At 48.9% G+C, this 19407-nt stretch overlaps 1 protein-coding gene across 1 annotated transcript; it reads right to left on the bottom strand.

Annotated features, from left to right (window-relative positions):
- Positions 1 to 3203: 3203 nt before the first annotated feature.
- Positions 3204 to 16107, bottom strand: NDUFS2 (NADH:ubiquinone oxidoreductase core subunit S2). Its single transcript, XM_066608767.1, has 14 exons — positions 15978 to 16107; positions 14765 to 14868; positions 12272 to 12462; positions 12048 to 12168; positions 11745 to 11857; positions 10016 to 10090; positions 9832 to 9909; positions 7020 to 7105; positions 6812 to 6931; positions 6599 to 6728; positions 5604 to 5699; positions 3782 to 3865; positions 3643 to 3700; positions 3204 to 3367 (listed from the first exon to the last, which is right to left on the bottom strand). Exons 1-14 carry the CDS (start codon positions 16061 to 16063, stop codon positions 3330 to 3332), a joined length of 1380 nt encoding a protein of 459 aa, XP_066464864.1. The 5' UTR covers positions 16064 to 16107; the 3' UTR covers positions 3204 to 3329.
- Between the last annotated feature and the right edge of the window lie 3300 nt (positions 16108 to 19407).

Raw genomic sequence — 19407 nt, 5'->3', positions numbered from 1 at the left:
GGTGGGCATGGAAGTTCTAATACTGTTTTACCGCCTCTAGTTTGGATATAAGATGTGATATGGGCAGGCATGGAGGCTCTAGTACCCTGTTGGCCTGCCTCCAGATTGGATACAAGATGTGATATGGGCAGGCATGGAGGCTCCAGAACCCTGTTGTACCACCTCTAGTTTGGATGCAAGTTGTAATACGGGAGCATGGGCGCTCTAGTACCCTGTTGTATCGCCTCTAACTTGGATACAAGATGTGATACAGCGGGCATGGAAGCTCTAGTACCCTGTTGTACTGCCTCTAGCTTGGATATAAGGTGATACGGGCAGGCATGGAGGCATACAGGCTCTGTATGGTAACCTATGGCATATCACTCTACATTTGCTGTAACTGAGCATCTAGATCTTGCAAACTTGTAGGCTATAGGTGTTGGCGTCCCATACATGTTCTATTGGCATAAATCTGGCAACTATGGAAGTGTGACAATGTTGTGGAGGCTCTTGAGACCCCCTTGTGTGTGCGACTGAGCATTATCCTCCTACCTCTTGGAAGCTGCCATGGGAGGAACACATCTGTCTGCCGGATGTCCTGAACATATCGCTGAGCTGTCATTGTCGCTCCTACCACTACTGGGGGGTGGAGGACCGACTGCCGTATGTTATGCCCCCCAGACCATCACACCAGCACGGGGCAGGACTAAGGCGCTCATCCAGAGGGCTCCGGCCACGAACACTGCCATCGTCAGCACCCAAACTAAACCAGAATTCATCGCTGGAGACAACCCTATTCCCCTCCATAGCATCCAATTTCATCGTTCATGACACCACTACAAACGGAGGCAACGGTGGGGAACCACTTGTAGGGCCTCCGGTGACAAGCCCGCTCATCTAATCACCACAACTCCCAGCATTACAGATCTGCCTGATATGGAACTACATGGCAGGTTCTGCAGCAGAACAACTATTTCTAAGGGCTGGGCTGTCTTTTTTTAATGCCTTTAAAAAGGACCAAGTATGGTAAATGTACGGCACTTGGTCCTGGGCTTTCATCCCGGCTGATAGATCAAGCAGCAGCAGGTCGGGTCCTCGGCTGTGAGCCCCCGAGAAGGCAGAAACGGTTTTTAACAGCTTCTGCCTTTTTTCCCCCCGACTACATAGCGCTATGTACTAAAAAGTGAAACTATTATTTCCACGCCAACGCAGCAAGAAGCTGTTAGGCCTCATGTCAACGGGCAAAAGAATTAAAATCCGCAGCGGATTTTAACTCTTCTCCTGCACGCGGATCCGCACCCCATAGGGATGCATTGACCACCCGCGGGTAGATAAATACTCGCGGATGGTCAATAAAAGTGATTTTAAAAATTGAGCATGAAAAAATCTGGACCATGCTCCATTTTCGTGCGGGTCTCCCGCGGGGACGGCTCCCGTAGGCTTCTATTGAAGCCTATGGAAGCCGTCCGGATCCGGGGGAGACCAAATTCGGAATTTACTCACCCGCTCCGGATCGTCCCTTCGCCGCGGCTCCATCTTCTCTCAGTCACGGCTGGATCGTTTCTCTTCGGGCCAGCGCATCCGCCGGGCCAAAGAAAGAAGATCCGGCCGCGACGCAGAGAACATGACGCCGCGGCGAAGGGACGATCCGGAGCGGGCGAGAGGTAAGTTAATTCTTCTTTTCAGCCCTCATGTCCGCGGGGCAGGAGGGACCCGCTTCGGATTCTCCATGGAGAATCCGGAGCGGGCCTGATTTTCCCACGGCTCTGTTTCCCACGGCGGAATAACACACCTATTAGGTTCTCTTGACCCCAATAGCTCAGTCCTCACAAGCGGGATTCTGCCGCGGATTTACAGCACAGGGGGAAAGAAAAAAAATAAATCGTGGCATGTTCTATTTTACCGTGGCGGGAGATCTCCATTAATATAGTATTAATGGAGACTGCAGTAAAAAGCACGTTTTTCCGCGATCGCCAGTAGGGACTTTGTCCCCACAGGATTCCCACGGCGTAAAACCGTAGGTGTACCCCGCTCAGTCCGTGGGCATGAGCCCTAAATATAGTAATTTAACAAAACCTTTTTTAGCTTTATACATCCGATGAAACAATAGATCAGTGAAATATATAGCCCTGTGTGTTATGGGGGAAAAAAGCGCAGTAAAGTAACAAAGTGTCTGGTCCTTAAGGGGTTAAACAACGTGTGGCTACCCCTGCTGTTAAATTCTTAGAAGGGGTTGTCCAGGAAGGCTGCCGATCACGTCAACAAGGGGGCTGTTCTGCTCGTTTTAATAATGTCTGCATCGGCCATTACAGAAGGGAACGACTTAGTTAATAAGAGCTGAGCAGCCAATCCCTCCAATGACACAGAGAAGGTCCTTACCATATGACCCAGTCAGGGGCCAGAAGTATATAGGTTCCCAGTACTGGAGGTCCAGGCAAAGTTTCTACCCTCCCTGGACAACCCCTTAAAGAGGTTTTCCTGTTATCAATACTTGATCACATGGGGTTTGCCAGTGTTGTGGCCGGGGTGCTTGTGCTGCACAATCAAATCAATGAGCGCTACGCCTGCAATTACAAAGACCAGCCACAGCACAGCGGTCAGGCAGCAGACGCTTCCGCTCTGACCCTTATAGATTTGTGCCGCTGACATCCAGCGTCCTATCACCCGGGGTCTTGAGCATCAGACCCCAGGCGATGAATTACTGATGACCCGTCCTGCGGATAGGTCGTCAATAGTATTTTGCCTGGGAACCCCTTTAATTTCTATTACGTTCCTAGAAAAGCTGGGAGGTCGTTAAATTTGCCGCCATGTCTGCCCTTACAAATGTCATCAGTCAGTCTTCCTGGGCAGTCAAGGCAAGTCCCTTCACACTTCTGAATGTAATTTGCTGTTCAGCAGTGAAGGACTCTGCAGCGGCCATATTCACCGTCACCCAACTTTCTAAGCAGCAGATATACCAAGTTAACTCCACAACCTCAGTCCTCTCGTGTTTCTGGAGACGCTGGACCTCACTTATCAGCAACGTCTCAGCAAGACTGTCTTTGTTGCCAATCGCAACCAATCACAGCGCAGTTTTCACTTTACTGCAGTAGTTTGAGAAATGAAAACTGAGCTCCAATTGGTTGGTATGGGAAACAGGGACCATCCTGAGAGACAGCGATGAGAAATGAGGCTCTTTGAGTCCAGTCGCACAACCTCGAGGCTCCATCAATGACCGCACAAACTTTGTCCACAAGGAAACCAGAGACTTTATTTGTAGAGTTTTACAAGCACAATGTTTAAATAACCAGACATGTCAACTGTGTGGGGATGAGGGACCCCCACAACCGTCAAATGCCAGAGCGAGCTGATTATCGGTCAACTTCTCCAAAGACGATATCCTGAGTTCCTGCAGGAGAAAAAAAAAAGTGTCAGTATTCAGGAAGACATGACCCTTAAAGGGGTCGGTCCAGGGTTGGACAAACATAGCTTTCTTCCAAACACAGCGCTACCCTTGTCCATAGGTTGTGTCTGGTATTGCAGCGCCTATTCACTTCAATGGAGGCAGCTGTAATACCACACACAACCCTATGGACAAGGGTGGTGCTGTGTTTAGAAGAATGCAGCCATGTTTTTCTAATCCTCGAAAATCCCTGCAACATGACCCCAATTAGCAACACTCACCGATGATAGCAACGACGTCCGCAAGCATGTGACCCTGTGACATCATGTCCAAGCCGGCCTGGAAGACGAAAGGAGAGATAATAAATTAAAATAAAATGGTAGCCACTCAGAGAATCCAAAAGCAGGAGGATCCATTTACCAAGTGAGCAAATCCAGGGGCCTTTATCTTACAGCGGTACGGACGGCTCGTTCCATCAGACACAAGGTAGACGCCAAATTCACCCTGAGACGAAACAAACCAACTGGTGTCAGAGAATTGGCAGAAGCATAACGTCATGACATCATACTGCAGATCATCCGCATGTCCCTTTCACCCCTTAAGGACGCAGCTCTTCCCACCTCCGCTTTTTGTTTTTTCCTCTCCCCTTTAAAAAATAATCATAGCTCCTTTATTTATCCATCGACATAGCTGTATGAGGGTTTGATAAGGGGGACGATTTTTTTTTTTTTTAACAGTTAGTAAAACTTTATTGATCTTGTTTTTCCTTTTTTTTTTCATTCCCCCTAGAGGACCACAGCATGTGATGTCTTGATCGCTCCTGCATCATACTGCAATCTGACAGGCAGTCTATCAAGCCACCTCACGGGGACGGCTTGATAGTCAGTCTGCTAAGACAACTCTGGAGCCTTGCAGAAGGCCCCCAGCTGCCTGCAATCTCATCGTACGGGACCCCGAGACGATGTTCAGGGGATTTAAATGCCGCTGTCAGAATTGACAGCAGCATTTAAAGGGTTAATAGTGCCGATCAGCCGTGCGGCTATTTGCAGCTATTGCCTGCTGGTGTCAGCTGTAATAAACAGTTGGAGCCCGCACTGTATGAAGAGAGATCACCCCACGATCTCTCTTCATACATACCCCCGACCCCGCAGGAAACTGTACGTCCTATAGTGGAAAGGGGTTAATGGCCAGAAAGTGACCAATATGAAAACCGCTAAGGGCGTATTCACACAGGTGTATGTATATTCAAGGACAGGAGCTCCCCTATTCCCTGCGTGTTTCGGCCCTTCTTGGGTTCTTTGGCGCACGTGAACACGCATGCAAAAAAATTAGGCGAAGATCCAAGGCCACTGATTTGACGCAGAAATTCACAGTGAATCTTCATGTATTGTGGGAATTTGCACATTCCCACTGACTTTCATGGGATATTTCAGTACATAATAAGCATTGAAATAGAAAATGTTGCGTTTTTTTTTTCTTTTCTTCAAAATGACCAAATGTTGGATGAAAGAAACTTATCTGAATACCCCAATGCAAATGAATGAGGATTCAGCACTGCTTAACCCCCTCCTGCTATATGTACATTTACGTCCTGCAGCGTCGGGGTATGAAAAGAGATCGCGGGGCGACCTCTCTTCATACAGCGCAGGCGTCAGCTGTTTATTACAGCTGTCACCTGCTGGCAATAGACGCACGGCTGATCAGTGCCATTAACATTTTAAATGCCGCTGTCATTTCTGACAGTGGCATTTAAATCCCCCAGCCGATGTTCGGGGGTCAGGTACAGCCCCCCTGCGATGAGATTCAAAGGAGCTGTGTGGGTGTCATAGCAACTGCAGGCTTTCTGAAAGGCCCCAGGGTTGCCCATCAAGCCGTTCCTGTGGGGTGGCTTGATAGACTTGCCTGTCAGAGCGCAGTATGAGGTAATGCTACTGCCTTATATCATACTGCAGGAGTGATTAAAGCAACGCTAGTTGTGGTCCCCTAGGGTACATTATATGGTATACTAAATAGCACCATTGAAAAATACAAGTCCCACAAAAAAACAAGCCCTCATACAGCTATGTTGATGGATAAATAAAGGCGTTACAATTTTTTTTTTTTTTTTTTTTAAAGGGGGAGGAAAAAACAAAAATTGAAAAGAAAAAAAGGGACGCATCCTTAAGGGATTAATATATAGCGCAAATATGCCCATGTGAATGAGCTGGTGGTGTTTGTAATATAAGCTCCTCCCACTACATACCTTGGGGGCCTCAATGGCGGTGTAGGTGGCTCCAGGGGGCACTTGGTAGCCCTCTGTGTACAGTTTGAAGTGATGGATCAGGGACTCCATGGAGCGCTGGAAAACATAATAATCAGTCACTAGTACAGACTATTAACCCCTCAGTGACCACCCATCTTGACATGGTTGCAAGAGCAGGTCGGGCGTCCGAGACAGCAGGGAATCCCAAGAAGCTCTAAGGAGAAGAAGAATCGGCAAGGTTGCTGCCTCTGTTGGATCCAGCGATCACATGATCAATGTGTGCCCCAGATCAGATCATTAAAGGGTTCATTTACCAGATAAAATGTAACAAAATATGTTCTTATGCTTTAAATGCAGGTAAGAGGATACGAACACATAGGGAATTAAAAGCATGATTTCCTGTGCGACACATCCTCTTCCTCCCACCACAGTCTGCAGTGCCCAGGATTAGACAATGTGTGAAATAGCGCCACGCCATGGAACCAACCTGGTACTGCAGTTTAGCTGCATTAAAGTGAATGACTAATTGGCCATTTACACGGGACGATTATCGCTCAAAATTGGTTCAAACAAACAAAATGGAATGATATCGTTCAGTGTAAATGCAAAGGGTCGCTCACTGTTCGTTCGCAAGTAGCTTTCACCGACCTTCAGTCAGCATAGAGACTTATCGCTGGTGTCTCGCTCCATGTAAACGATCCCCGCTCACATAGGGGGTGCATCGCTGAGCGAGAAGCCCGCGATTCAGTGGTGAAGTCTGTCAATGTAAACGGTCTGCAAGAGCCCAACGACCTGAGCGGTGACATCAGCGCTAATGTAAAAGGGCCATAACACATAAGCCTCTTCCTTCCTGTTCCATTTACAGAAAGGGAACCTGAAAAATCGCGTAGACAAGCAATTTCACATGAACCCTATTTGTGCACTGAGCCAACCGTGTATAAATATAGCCAGAGTGTAAGTGAGCGCTGCAGCCATTAACCACACATGCCTCATACCTTCATCTCAGACCTCTTGGGAGGAGCGATCTTGGCGTCGTCCACCTTGATCTCGCCTTCCGGCATCTTATTTAGACTCTGGAGAATAATCCTTAGGGATTGGCGCATCTCCTCCACACGGCACAGGTACCTGGTGGTACAGGATGGACGGTGGTCGATCCAGTACAGAAAGGGGGGAGGGGTTATATAAACAGAACTCCACCCACCACTCACCTGTCATAGCAGTCTCCATTAGAACCAATCGGAACATCAAATTCAACTTGGTCGTACACGTCGTACGGCTGAGACTTCCGAAGGTCCCAATGGATTCCTGAGCCGCGGAGCATCACCCCACTGTGCGGACACAAGCACGACAATTGCGCAGGTAAACAACCCAATAATTACAGGCACGCAGAGCACCACCACCACAACACCTCGTTACCTAAACCCGTAGTTCAAGGCATCCTCGGCGGAGACCACGCCAACCCCCATAGTCCTGTTCTTCCAGATACGGTTATTTGTCAGCATCTGTGGGTCACAAAAAATGAGTATGTTACAATACATTGCCCCCTACTGGTGAGCAGGAGAATCACACAAAGTCATGTCATATTATTTACCCAGCATGGAACATGACTAGATGGGGTTGGTTTACACCATGTGGAATAAAAAGTAGGATGTCGTTCTCTGGAGCAGCACCATGCCGGCAAGTAGAAAAATACACTCAATGCCAAAAACAAATCTCTCCCCCCGAAGTTGTCAAATGGAAGGAAACTGTCTGATTAATATTATAATCCCTTATATAAACATTACAGAGCAAAAAGGAGCATTTAGGCTGGGGTCACACAGGGCGGATTTTGCTGCGGCCGCTAATCCAGAGTTTAGCCAGCCACTTGGACGAGCTTTGTCAAAAATCCTCTGTGGGAGCGCTGGCCGCAACGGAAAAGCATGCGGCCAAGCCGCTCCAAAACCAGCGGCTAAGTGTCGCGGGTTTTGAAGCAGCGCTTTCCTGGCAGAAATTTCATGGTTTTTCGCTGCAGCCAAACTGCGGCCCAGCCTTATTGTGGAGAACTGACCCCTTTAGGGAGGCTCTAGTACCCTGTTGTACCGCCTCTAGCTTAGATACAAGATGTGATACGGATGGGGATGGAGGCTCAAGCCCTGTTGTACCACCTCTAGCTTGGATACAAGATGTGATATGGATGGGCATGGAGGCTCTAGTACCCTGTTGTACCGCCTCTAGATTGTGTAAACTCAGACTGTTGAAGTTTGCGTCCCAGATGGTCTCAGACATGTCTTATGGATGATAATATGTCTGGCGGCCGGGCTGCAATGGTAGTGTGACAGCGTTGTGGGGGCTTCCCGTGACCCCTTTGTGTGTGCGGTCGAGCATTACCCTGCTGCCTCTTCATCGATACAACCATCCAGCTCCTCAGAGGCAAGACTAAGGCCTCATGTCCACGGGGAAAAAAAATCAGGCCTGCTACGGATTCTCCATGGAGAATCCGTAGCGGGCCCCTCCTACCAAGCGGACATGAGCGCTGAAAATAATTACTCAACTCTCCACACGCTCCGGATCTTCCCTTCTTCGCAGCCTGATCTTCTCTCCGTCGCGGCCGTATCTTCTTTCTTCGCGCCGGGCACATCCACCGGGCCGAAGAAAGAAGATCCGGCCGCAAAGAAGGGAAGACCCGCACCGTTCGGAGCAGGTAAGTTTAATTCAGGTGCGGGTCTCCCACGGATCCGAACAGCTTCCATAGGCTTTAATAGAAGCCTGCGGGAGCCGTCCCCGCGGGAGACCCGCACCTAAATGGAGCATGGTCCGGATTTTTTCCTGCACGCGGGACCCGCGCCTGCAGGGAAAAATGACATCCGCGGGTATTTAACTACCTGCGGGTGTCTAATGCATCCCTATGGGGCGCGGATCCGCGTGCGGGAAAAACGCTGCGGAATGCAATTCCTAATTTGCCCGTGGACATGAGGCCTAAATGTCCTTTAGCAAAGCGTATGGAAATGGTTCCGACAGACAGTCTGGTTAGAACGGCCCAGTCGGGGACAATTCGTCGATATGACCATCCAGCTTCTCGCATCCCAATAATGTGCCCCCTCTCAGACTCTGGTAACGGGGTGAAATCTCTTCTCTGCGTCGTAGGGGCGTCTTTTTTTTTGGGGGGGGGGGGGGGAAACAAAAAACAAACTTTTAAACTGGATTTTTTCTCTCTAAATTAAGCTTTATTGAACTGTCACTATTTTTTTAGTCCATGAAGAGGACCTGAATATGTGGTAGTTGGATCGTTAGGACAGTACATGCTACTAAGCTAATGACAGCAGCCTATTAGAGTCTGCTGGAGGAGGGGGTCTAGTAGTCAAGTTACAAGGCAGACATGGAGGTCTTTTCTCAGGCTTCCAGCTGCCATAGGAACACATTGGTACCTTGCAATCACACTGCGGAGGTGCCAATGGGCGACAGAAGCAGCCCCCTGCCATCTGCTTCTATGCAGTAGTTGCCATTGACAGTGACAAGTAAGGGGTTAAACTGCCAAGATCTGAGGTTTCTCTGCATCTGGCAGTTAGAGCAGGAGCCTGGCTGTCCCTAGCCAGATAAGCCTCTGTCTTAAAAAGATGTGCAAATTAATAGCCTATTAGTGAGGTCTGTAAAAATGCGTACTGGCCATCACTAAGAACCTTGTGTTTAGTTTTAGAATCCAGGCAGCCTCCCGTTGGAGAACCATTTATGCCAAGTACCCCCTCGGACCGGCCCATAACACAAGCAACTAGAACTATTGCCGCTGTGCCCCTGGATGGAGCGCTGCGCAGCACCAAAAACAGCTTGTGCTTGAACTAGTAGCAGTATCCACAACGGGCTTGGCTACAGCTACGGATTGCGGTAGAGCACACATAAGGTGACGCCCGACACTCTGGAAAACTGACTGATCTCATCATTCATAGCGTTCTTTGGGCAGCGTTCTTATGGTCATGAAAGAAACCTCGTTGTAAATTAGTTCTTACAAGCGTTACACCTTGTGGAGCAGCATTGGTAATTGCCTGTATGACTAAGCCACGTATGACAAACAGGTCTGCTGCCCTTAACCCTTAAGTGATGCGGCCTACTTTGGTCCTAAGAACACAACGATTCCTTTCTGGGATGTCCATGTACCCAGACCTAACGTCTCTTCACTCACCTTTGAGGGTCATGTAGGTGTTCCTCCTCAAGCACTTGGAGATGCCCCCCATAAACCCCCAATATGATGTCTCACCTCCTCCAGCTCATCAATTCGCAAAGAGAAGTTCTTTATGAACTCATAGATATCATCCATCAGACCAAGTGGCATGTCCTGTAGGGATGAGGGCGAAGAATCAGCAGAGTAACACTGGACATACGGCACGGCTAGGTAAATGGTATCACTATACTGGTGTAAAGTGGAGGGGGGGACACAATACCTGGTGCACTCCTCCTGGACGGACGTAGGCTGCGTGCATGCGAGCCCCTGACACTCTCTCGTAGAACTCAAACATCTGCAAGAAAGGACACGACGCTTACTTGGGATACAGCAACAAGATGATTTGCGGTCACTGACAGCAAGCAGAGATCTTGGAAGAAAAAGACCTTCTGTTGCAGATTTCTGCTAGAACGCAGGGCAGAATGGCACTACTTCACCCAAGAAACCGCCAAAGTGCTTAACAGTCCTAGCCACCGGGCTCCAGCCAGCTTTAGCACTTCCGGCTCGTTCACAGTGCGAGTGTAAATGTATTTTGGTGCGGGTTCATACAGAATGATCTTTCGAGGCCAATTTGTTATGAAGTGGATTTTAGTGCACATTTCACCCTGTATTGATGGGGTGAAGTCCACTGCGAATAGTGTGGATGTAACGCTGCAGAAAACCCACATGTGTTAAAAAGGAACCCATTACCACTTATGAGCGCCCTATTCTAAGTTATGGTGTCCATAGGGCAGTTATCGAGGAAGATGGCACCAGTGGAGCCCTCTCTGCAGGCTGTGTCCATGCATTCCCATAGAGAACAGTGTATAGCCTGCAGACAGAAGTCCGCTGGTGCCGACTTCCTCAGGTGACAGCAGACTCCTTGGGACCCACTTAAGTTTATGGTGCTCCTGGGTTCCCCTTACACATGGTGGATTTTCTGCAGCACTACCTGTATTTACATGGGCATTTTTTTATTTTTAGAGTCCTAAAAAATTGGACTGATTTCACACAAAAATACTTAGAAGTCTCGGTCATGCATTTCCAATCACTGTCGCACACTTCTAGCTGTGTGACTTGTCGCATTGTCCGGCTGCAAGATCCCATCAGCCCCAGGGAGACAATCAGCACGTATGGGTGTAGGTGATGGATTTATAACCAAACCGGTTTAAAGTGCTTTCAACGTGGATCAGCAGCAAAGAAAATGCCACGAAAGAAAATCCTGCAGACCAGATAATGTGATTTATCGGAGAAGGCAACCCCTTGCCAATCAGCGATGCCTTTGCCAATTCCCACACTGAAGGGCAAATTGAAGTATTTTTTTTCTGGTGGCCCCCTGGTTCATTTTCGTAGAGTATCAGTCGGCCCTCAAGCGTCTTCGTAGCCGACGTTCACCTCTCATATCAATGGTCTGTGGTGCTCTGCAGTTTCCATATCAGTTATTCGCAAAGTTGTCCCTCACACTAAGCTTTCGCCACAGCAGCACATGAACGCTTCACAAACTGCGCTGTTTGAGAGATCCCACCACCCTCGGCCCGAAAGCCAATAGTCATCCCTTTTTGCAACTCTGACTAATGGCCCGTCTTACTCATGACAAGGAGTGACATGTGAGCAGACTGCCTATCGCACCCCTTATATACCCACCACACGCCACTTTCTTAATGGGCTACGCACTGCCGATGTTGAAAGAAGGCGAAGTCCTAATAATGTGACTCCATTGTGTATGCGGATTTTTGCCAATAAGCCAATCCTTTGCAGGACCAAAAGAAAAAAATAGTTAAAAACCATATACTGCAGTCCCAAGCAGTTTCTGCCGCGGTTGTGGTTATTTCTATTCATGTCAGTTGGAAGAGAAATGCACAAACCGTGTAATAAATCGGAAAGCACCAACAGCAAAAAAAGGCGCTTCAACTAAATAGACTTTTTTGCGTCATACTGCCAACATACGACTACAGGGCCAGATTTGTTACCTTCTCTCGCTCTTCAAACATCCAGAAGAAAGGCGTCATAGCACCAACGTCCAGCGCGTGGCAGGTGACCGCCATGACGTGGTTCATCAAACGGGTTATTTCTCCAAACAGCACTGGAAATGGAGGAAGGACCGACAATTAAAGGGCCAGACACCACAGTGATGGTGAACACTCCCTCCTCTCCTACAATTAGGCGACGTTCCTAATGCAATCAACAGTGTCCAATTGCTGTATATGCTGAGAAAGCTCCTGGAGCGCATGACAAAGTATCTGTAGCCCTGAGACTCCAAGTGGAGCACTTACCTCTAATCCACTGTGCTCTGAGCGGGGGTCGGATGTTCAGCAGTTTTTCTACAGCCAGAGAGTAACATTGCTCGTTGCACATCATGGAGACGTAGTCCAGACGGTCAAAGTAGGGCAAAGCCTGCAATGACAGGACAGCATTGGCGTTAGTAGGACCCTGCCCCAGCGAGCCACCATGGTGGGAAGGGGAGCTCGGGGACTACCCACATTTACACACTGCTCACCTGTAAGTAGGTTTTATACTCTATGAGCTTCTCTGTGCCCCGATGCAGGAGTCCTATGTGAGGGTCACACTTCCTCACTGACTCCCCACTGAGCTCCATGACCAGGCGAAGCACGCCATGGGCCGCGGGGTGCTGGGGGCCAAAGTTGATGGTGAGGTTGGAGACACCTTTGTGTGCCGGAGGGTCTTTATCTGTAGAGGAGACAAAACCAAAATCAGATATGTAAATCCACCAGCAGTAATAGAGGCTTCATTACAACACAGATCACCCCAACCATCCTCACCACATCTGTGTAGAGCAACCGTGACCCCTGCTGGCAGGAAGAAAGTACTGCAGCACAAGAACCACCAAAGTGGTCAGGACCCAAGAACAACGAGAGCAGCTAGTTAAAGCAACCCAAGATTGCCGCACTGCATAAAACCCGGGTAATATAGTAGAGCATGCTGCGTATTTCACCCCATAAGACACGGGGGAGACGGACGGCAGCTGAACAGACACCGCTATAGTCAACGGCTCACTTCAGTTTTTCCCCAACATTTGGATCCTATGACGGAACTGAACAATGGAAGGTGTACATGCAGGCGGCTGCAAGAGTAAATCGAAGGGCTCTTAGGAAATGTTCGGAAAGGCGGAATCTGACACGAAGCCTCTCTACAAATCGTGGTATAAATCCGCAGCTATGCAAATAATTGGACGCGAATCTGCAAGCAGATTTAGCCTTTTGTAGTGGGCCAGCCTGCATGCAGAGTTCTCAATGCAGATTCCATATGGAAGTGGTGCGGAATCTGTTTGCAAGAAGTGGTATGTCACTTTCTTAATCTGCACCGTGTAAACTGTGGCGTGGATCCCCACTGAATATCAAGGAATTAATGCCTTGGAATGCAACACAGAATTGGTATTACAGCACGCTGCAAAAACTCGTCGGCCGATAGTGAGGGGTGCCCGAGAGTCTTCGCATGGTGCAAGGACACCCGAGACGCTGTAAGTCCTATTATGGCCGCCTGCACACGGGCGGAAATCCCGCGGCGGTATTTCCTGCGGGATTTCCGCCACTGAAAGTCTGCATAGGAGTGCATTACAATACGCACTCCTATGCAGACGGCCGCGGTTTGGCCGCGCGAAATCTCGCGCGGCAAACAAACCGCGGCATGTCCTATTTTTGTGCGGGGCACGCACTCACCCGGCCGCCGGCTCCGGTCTGCGCATGCGCTGGCTGCGCCGCAGCCGGCACATGAAAGAGCTGGGGCCGCCAGGCGCGGGTGAGTACGCGCTCGTCCCTGCAGGCTCTCGGGTCGGGTCCCGCGGCGAGAATTCTCGCTGCCGGATCCGACCCGCTTGTCAGCAGGCGGCCTATCGCACGGAAAAAGGACCCGCTTCAGATTTTCTGTCTTGTAGTATTTGTGCAGAAGGAAAAAAAACAAACAAAAACCACCCGTGTATTAAAGGGGTTGTCCCGCGACGAAACGGGTTTGTTTTTTTTTCAACCCCCCCCCCCCCGATGCAGGGACCTAAAGAAAGCTTACCGGAGCGCTTACCTTAATCCCCGCGCTCCGGTGACTTCTATACTTACCGGTGAAGATGGCCGCCGGGATCCTCTTCCTCCGTGGACCGCAGCTCTTCTGTGCGGTCCATTGCCGATTCCAGCCTCCTGATTGGCTGGAATTGGCACGTGACGGGGCGGAGCTACACGGAGCCGGCATTCTGCACGAGCGGCTCCATTGAAGAGAGCAGAAGACCCGGACTGCGCAAGCGCGGCTAATTTGGCCATCGGAGGGCGAAAATTAGTCGGCTCCATGGGAACGAGGACGCCAGCAACGGAGCAGGTAAGTAAAAAACTTTTTATAACTTCTGTATGGCTCATAATTAATGCACAATGTACATTACAAAGTGCATTAATATGGCCATACAGAAGTGTATAGACCCACTTGCTGCCGCGGGACAACCCCTTTAACAATAGGTTAATACATCACATGAGTTCTGTGTGCCCCGCGAACACACAGAACTCACGTATTTTCTCACGGGTGTAAATACGGCCTTGGGGTGTGGGATCACATAGCACTTATGGTAGCAGAGCTGGGTCAAATTATTTGGAGGTGCCACATAATCAGCGGCTGAAAGCCTTGACGTTCTACCGCTGATCTGCATGCGGGGCTGCAGGGGGAAAATCCGTGTCATCGTGCGTTCACCGGAGGGAGAGCGGTCCGAGAAACTCTGAGCAATACCGCGCTTGTGAACCTGCAACTACATTGCATCAGCGCAGATCTTTCTCCCGTCCCAATAGTTTGTTACAATGTATCAGTGCAGGCTGGACACGACTGTAACAAACCCTCCGCTGCTCGAGTACGAAGTCAGGATGCAATTTCAACCTCACGATGACGACGGAGAGTAGATGATCCCCTACAGTTCGGGTGGGGTGCATCCTACCGGTCACATGACCCTGCTGGGGAAGAGGCAGGAGGTTTGCAGAATTCTTCACACCCCTCCATAACTAACCATTCCAGGGTGGGGGTTTCCACTTGGCGGTGATGGCACTTGTATACATGACGGGGGCCTTGAACTCCTCCAAGTAATCCATGTCCGGCTGCCATTGTTTTTCTCTGTGAGGGAGAAATAAAAAAAAGTTATAACACTCATTATGAGGCGGCAAGAAGGGAAAAAAAAACGCCCCGTGCCGCACCATACAGCTTCCTGCGGCTCGTATCAACACCCCATCTCCCTTGTTACAGGGAGTATGCCAGAAAACGGAGAAGCTGGGCGACTACCCGTGTGCAGCCATACTGATCACCAGGTAGTTTAACCCCTTCACGATCGCTCAATAGTAAAATGTACGTCGGTTGGTCCTGAAGGGTGCATGGAGCGGGTTAGGGAGCCACCTAGTGGCTATGGAGGGAGTCAGCAGCTGTTTCTGACAGCCACCTATAACTGCAGGCATTGGAGGTAGCTGACCCATTATGTTGGGGAGATCAGTGGTGCCACCCAAAGCCCACTGAAGTCTCCCAGGGCTACTATGCCTGGACACCTAACACGCCACGTCAAGTAGGGCAGTATATGGTACAAGTGATCAAAAGTTCAAGTTGCCTGAGGGGTCTAAAATAAAGAAAAAAAGAGAAAGAAAAAAAAAAAAACCACCACTATTTAATATCACCGCATATGTAACAGTCCGCACACTTATAGCATCACAGTACTTATTCTGAATGGCGCCGACCATTAACAACCGGAGCGCTGGACGCTGCCTCGGGGGTCACTTTGTTATCCGGAGCCCCCCAAAAAAATTACAATTTAAAAAAATAAATATATATTAAACACACACACCCCAAAACCAGTAATAAACTGCAGCCCCCCCCCCCAAGTAAACGCACCGCACGAGCGCAAGAAGAAAAAAAAACAAAACAAAACAAAAAAAAAAAAAACATTCAAAGAAATGCATCAAGTTGGTGTGGCGGTAACCGTGGCGACAGCAGAAGCAGGTCGTACATTGTTACAGCGCGCTGAACGCTAGAAACTGATCCCACCCACTAGACGCATTTACTTTTTTGCGCACAATAACAACCCCACCACACGGGGGCGGCAATGGGGAAATAAAAAGTTACGGCTCTTGGAGGTCGGAGGCAAAAAAAAAAAAGCTCTGTGGTCTTGAAGGGGTTAATACTTCCTCGGGCTGACCCACCACTCCGTCCCGGCAGGCTCGCCCGGCCACCCGCATTACCTGACCGGCTGGGCCGCCCTCAGCCAGCGCTCCGACAAAAGCCCTGAAGGTGCCCGCAGTCTCCTCACGGCTCTGAGCGCTGCCATGTCTGCGGACAGCCCGAGCGCACTGCCTGCCGGGAACTTCCGGTGTGCGGCTCACAACTCAGGGAAGGAACGAAGCAAGCGGGCGCCATGTTGGGTGAGGAACGGGACGTGATGACGTAGCCCCGCCGCCACCATAACGCTGGCAGCCATCTTGGATGAGGGTGAGGGTGCCAGGAGTAGTGCTGTACTAATACCTAGGGAGAAGGGAGGACGTTTCCATAATGCCTGTCATATACATGTAGTAATACGAATGGCCGGACAGGTGACACGTATGACTGGTGCGCAGTCATCCATATCCGACTATACTGACTGGAAAAATAAATGATTACAGGTGGAGCCAAGAGGGCAATAGTCATTGAAAAACCTCCTTCAAGCTGCGCTATTTTTCAGATAATTCAGTGTCAGATTCGACATTGATTTTAGTGCGGATCAAATCCAACAGCGTGCGAATGCGGCTTCTGTAGCGGAAAACATCTGCGGCTCAGCCGATTCGTAAATCCCGCTCCCACTGCTATGATTGGTTCTTTGAGCGCAGATTCCAGCCTTTATGGAGCATCCAATCCATTAGGTGAGGATTTTGCCCCTGTGGAAAATCTTTATTAGCAACAGACTGAAAGACCTGAGGTTGTACAACATGGCGGCCGGCGGGTGCGTCATCACCGCCTCCTCATGTTAGAACTAGAGATGAGCGAGCGTACTCGGCCACGCCCCTTTTTCGCCCGAGTACCGCGATTTTCGAGTACTTCCATACTCGGGCGAAAGGATTCGGGGGGGGTGCCGTGGGTGAGTGGGGGGTTGCAGCGGGGAGTGGGGGGGAGAGGGAGAGAGAGAGAGGGCTCCCCCTGTTCCCCGCTGCTACCCCCCGCGCCGCCACGCCGCCCCCCGAATCTTTTCACCCGAGTACTAAAGTACTCGAAAATCGCGGTACTCGGGTGAAAAAGGGGCGTGGCCGAGTACGCTCGCTCATCTCTAGTTAGAACCCGAAGCACACAATGAGTCAGATGGCCATGTAAGAGTTAATATCTATTATTATTACAAAATGTGCAAAAGTCATTTTTGCAAAAAAGACATTCAAATAAATTACAAAACAACATGTATACAAATATATATATATATATGCAACACCCCAGAGGGGTGACCCTGGGCACCCGGCTAACGTGAAGAGCTGGGAGGGATAAGTGCTGACGAGTCATGGTGGCACTTACCATGCTCTGGTCCCGGAGGGATGACACGCTGCCAAGGCCAGTGTATACTGCCCGCCAAGCTTCGACACTCCTTTGGCTGGGAGTGCCAATAAAGGGGATGAGGGGGGTTGTAGTACATATCACTCGTGATGCCACTGTTCCCACACACCGTTATTCTATGTGGCGGAGTAATAAACACGGAGACTTGTGTATACTACCTCGGGTCCTTAGGAACAGTTAGGGCCCGGTATAACTTTTACTTGAAATAAACTTGAACAACAGGTACGATTCACTTTATGTACTGACAGGCTAGAGCTCAGAGGTAGGGAGGATACACAGGACGAATAAGGTCCTACAGTCCACGTTATCTGTATGTCACGGGTCCTAGATTGGGAGCACTCCAGAGGAGGAAGGGGGAAGGGGTCACTCCACATACACTCTGGCAGACGATTACTCTAAAAGAAGGCTTAGCCTAGATACACCCCGCACAGCGTACACGTGGGTGTCACAATCAAGTACCTCTGTGCGGTGATCCTAGAGTTGGACGGCTGCACAGGAAAACGCCTGTATTGTGAACAGGTACCTGTTTTCAGAAAGTTTGGAGGTTGCTCTCTCTCTATTGCTTGGACTCACTCACTCATCCCATGCGGCTCGCATGCGGTACAGGAGTCTCTCCTTCTCCTTCATATTTAACACAAGGAAACCAGAGGTGTCTCCCTGTGCCCCTGCGGATTCTCCAACAGCATGGGCAGATGGATGATCATCAGTGAACTTTTCCCAGTCTCAGATACTCACATTACCTTCACTTATATCAAATGACAAGAGAATAGATACATTCAGCAGACAGAGCTGACAGGCAATGATTTTATGAACGTTAACCCTTCAGAGGCTGCAGCTATGCAATATACATACAGAAAATTACATGAAAGCTTCGCACAGTTCATCCACATAAGACAAAACATGTATGACATTTATGGAGGGGACCAGGCGTCTTTAAAACTGAATGTATACATCCGGGGTCAGACCATCTTGGGTGTCTGACTTTCATCTCCTTTGAGAACACACTGCACAGTCATGGAGTGTGCACGGCGAAACTTGCGAACACAACTCCTACCCCTGGTCACCTATATGTTAGGATGTACCCACTCTGACTAAAGGAAGTGTCATTTCTATGTGTGGCTTCTATTAATGAATATATATATATATATATATATATATATATATATAAAGACGAAAGCCCTCACTCACTCACTCACTCACTGATTCACTGACTGACTGACTGGCTCGCCACTAATTCTCCAACTTTCCGCTGTCGTAGAAACAGGAAAAGTAAAGGGGTCCCAACTCGATTATTCAATTCTAGCGCAAAAGAATTAGCGTCCAAATTTTATGTACGGAATCTAATTCTCTCACTTCCCGATGTCGTAGAAACATGAAATTTGGCATGAGCATTGATTATGTCAAAAATAGGAAAAGTTAATTGGTCCCAACTCGATTATTTAATTCTAAGCGCAAAAGAATTAGCGTCCAAATTTTACGTACGTAATCTGATTCTCTCACTTCCCTATGTCATTTTATATAAAGGAAACGTCGCATGGTTACCTCTCGTGGTGTTTCCTGGGTAACGCAAAGAACCATGCAAAATGGTCAACATAATTTTTTCCTCGGTATCTCTAAAGTAACCACGACTTCATAAGATTTTCAGTGTGAACACCAGATAAACACCAGTACCAAATTAACTTGGGCGAAGCTGGGTATATCAGCTAGTATATATATATATATATATATATATATATATATATACACACACACACACATACACATATATATACACACACATTATATATATATATATATATATAAATAAATATATATATAAATTAAGCCGGTCACCGATGGGGGAGGAGGAGAATGTTAATCACACAGGAGTATACAGCTATCATGTCTGCCGCATACACAGAAGAGACGTGCAGCCCACAATCTGTTATAATATACTGCAATAGAGCGCTGCCCCAAAAGAGGCACAGGTCTTATTTCCGGTGAGGGTGGGCCTTATACTCACGTGGTCTGCGGCATCCCGATGGTCTCTGGCGGCGCTGCGGCAAACTGCACAGTCCTCCCCATCTGCCATTTCAGCTTCTTTTGGTGACGGGGCTTTGA

The sequence above is a fragment of the Eleutherodactylus coqui genome, chromosome 6 (assembly GCF_035609145.1).
Source record: "Eleutherodactylus coqui strain aEleCoq1 chromosome 6, aEleCoq1.hap1, whole genome shotgun sequence".
Lineage (NCBI taxonomy): Eukaryota > Metazoa > Chordata > Amphibia > Anura > Eleutherodactylidae > Eleutherodactylus > Eleutherodactylus coqui.
This window is presented reverse-complemented; position numbering and strand designations above follow the sequence as displayed.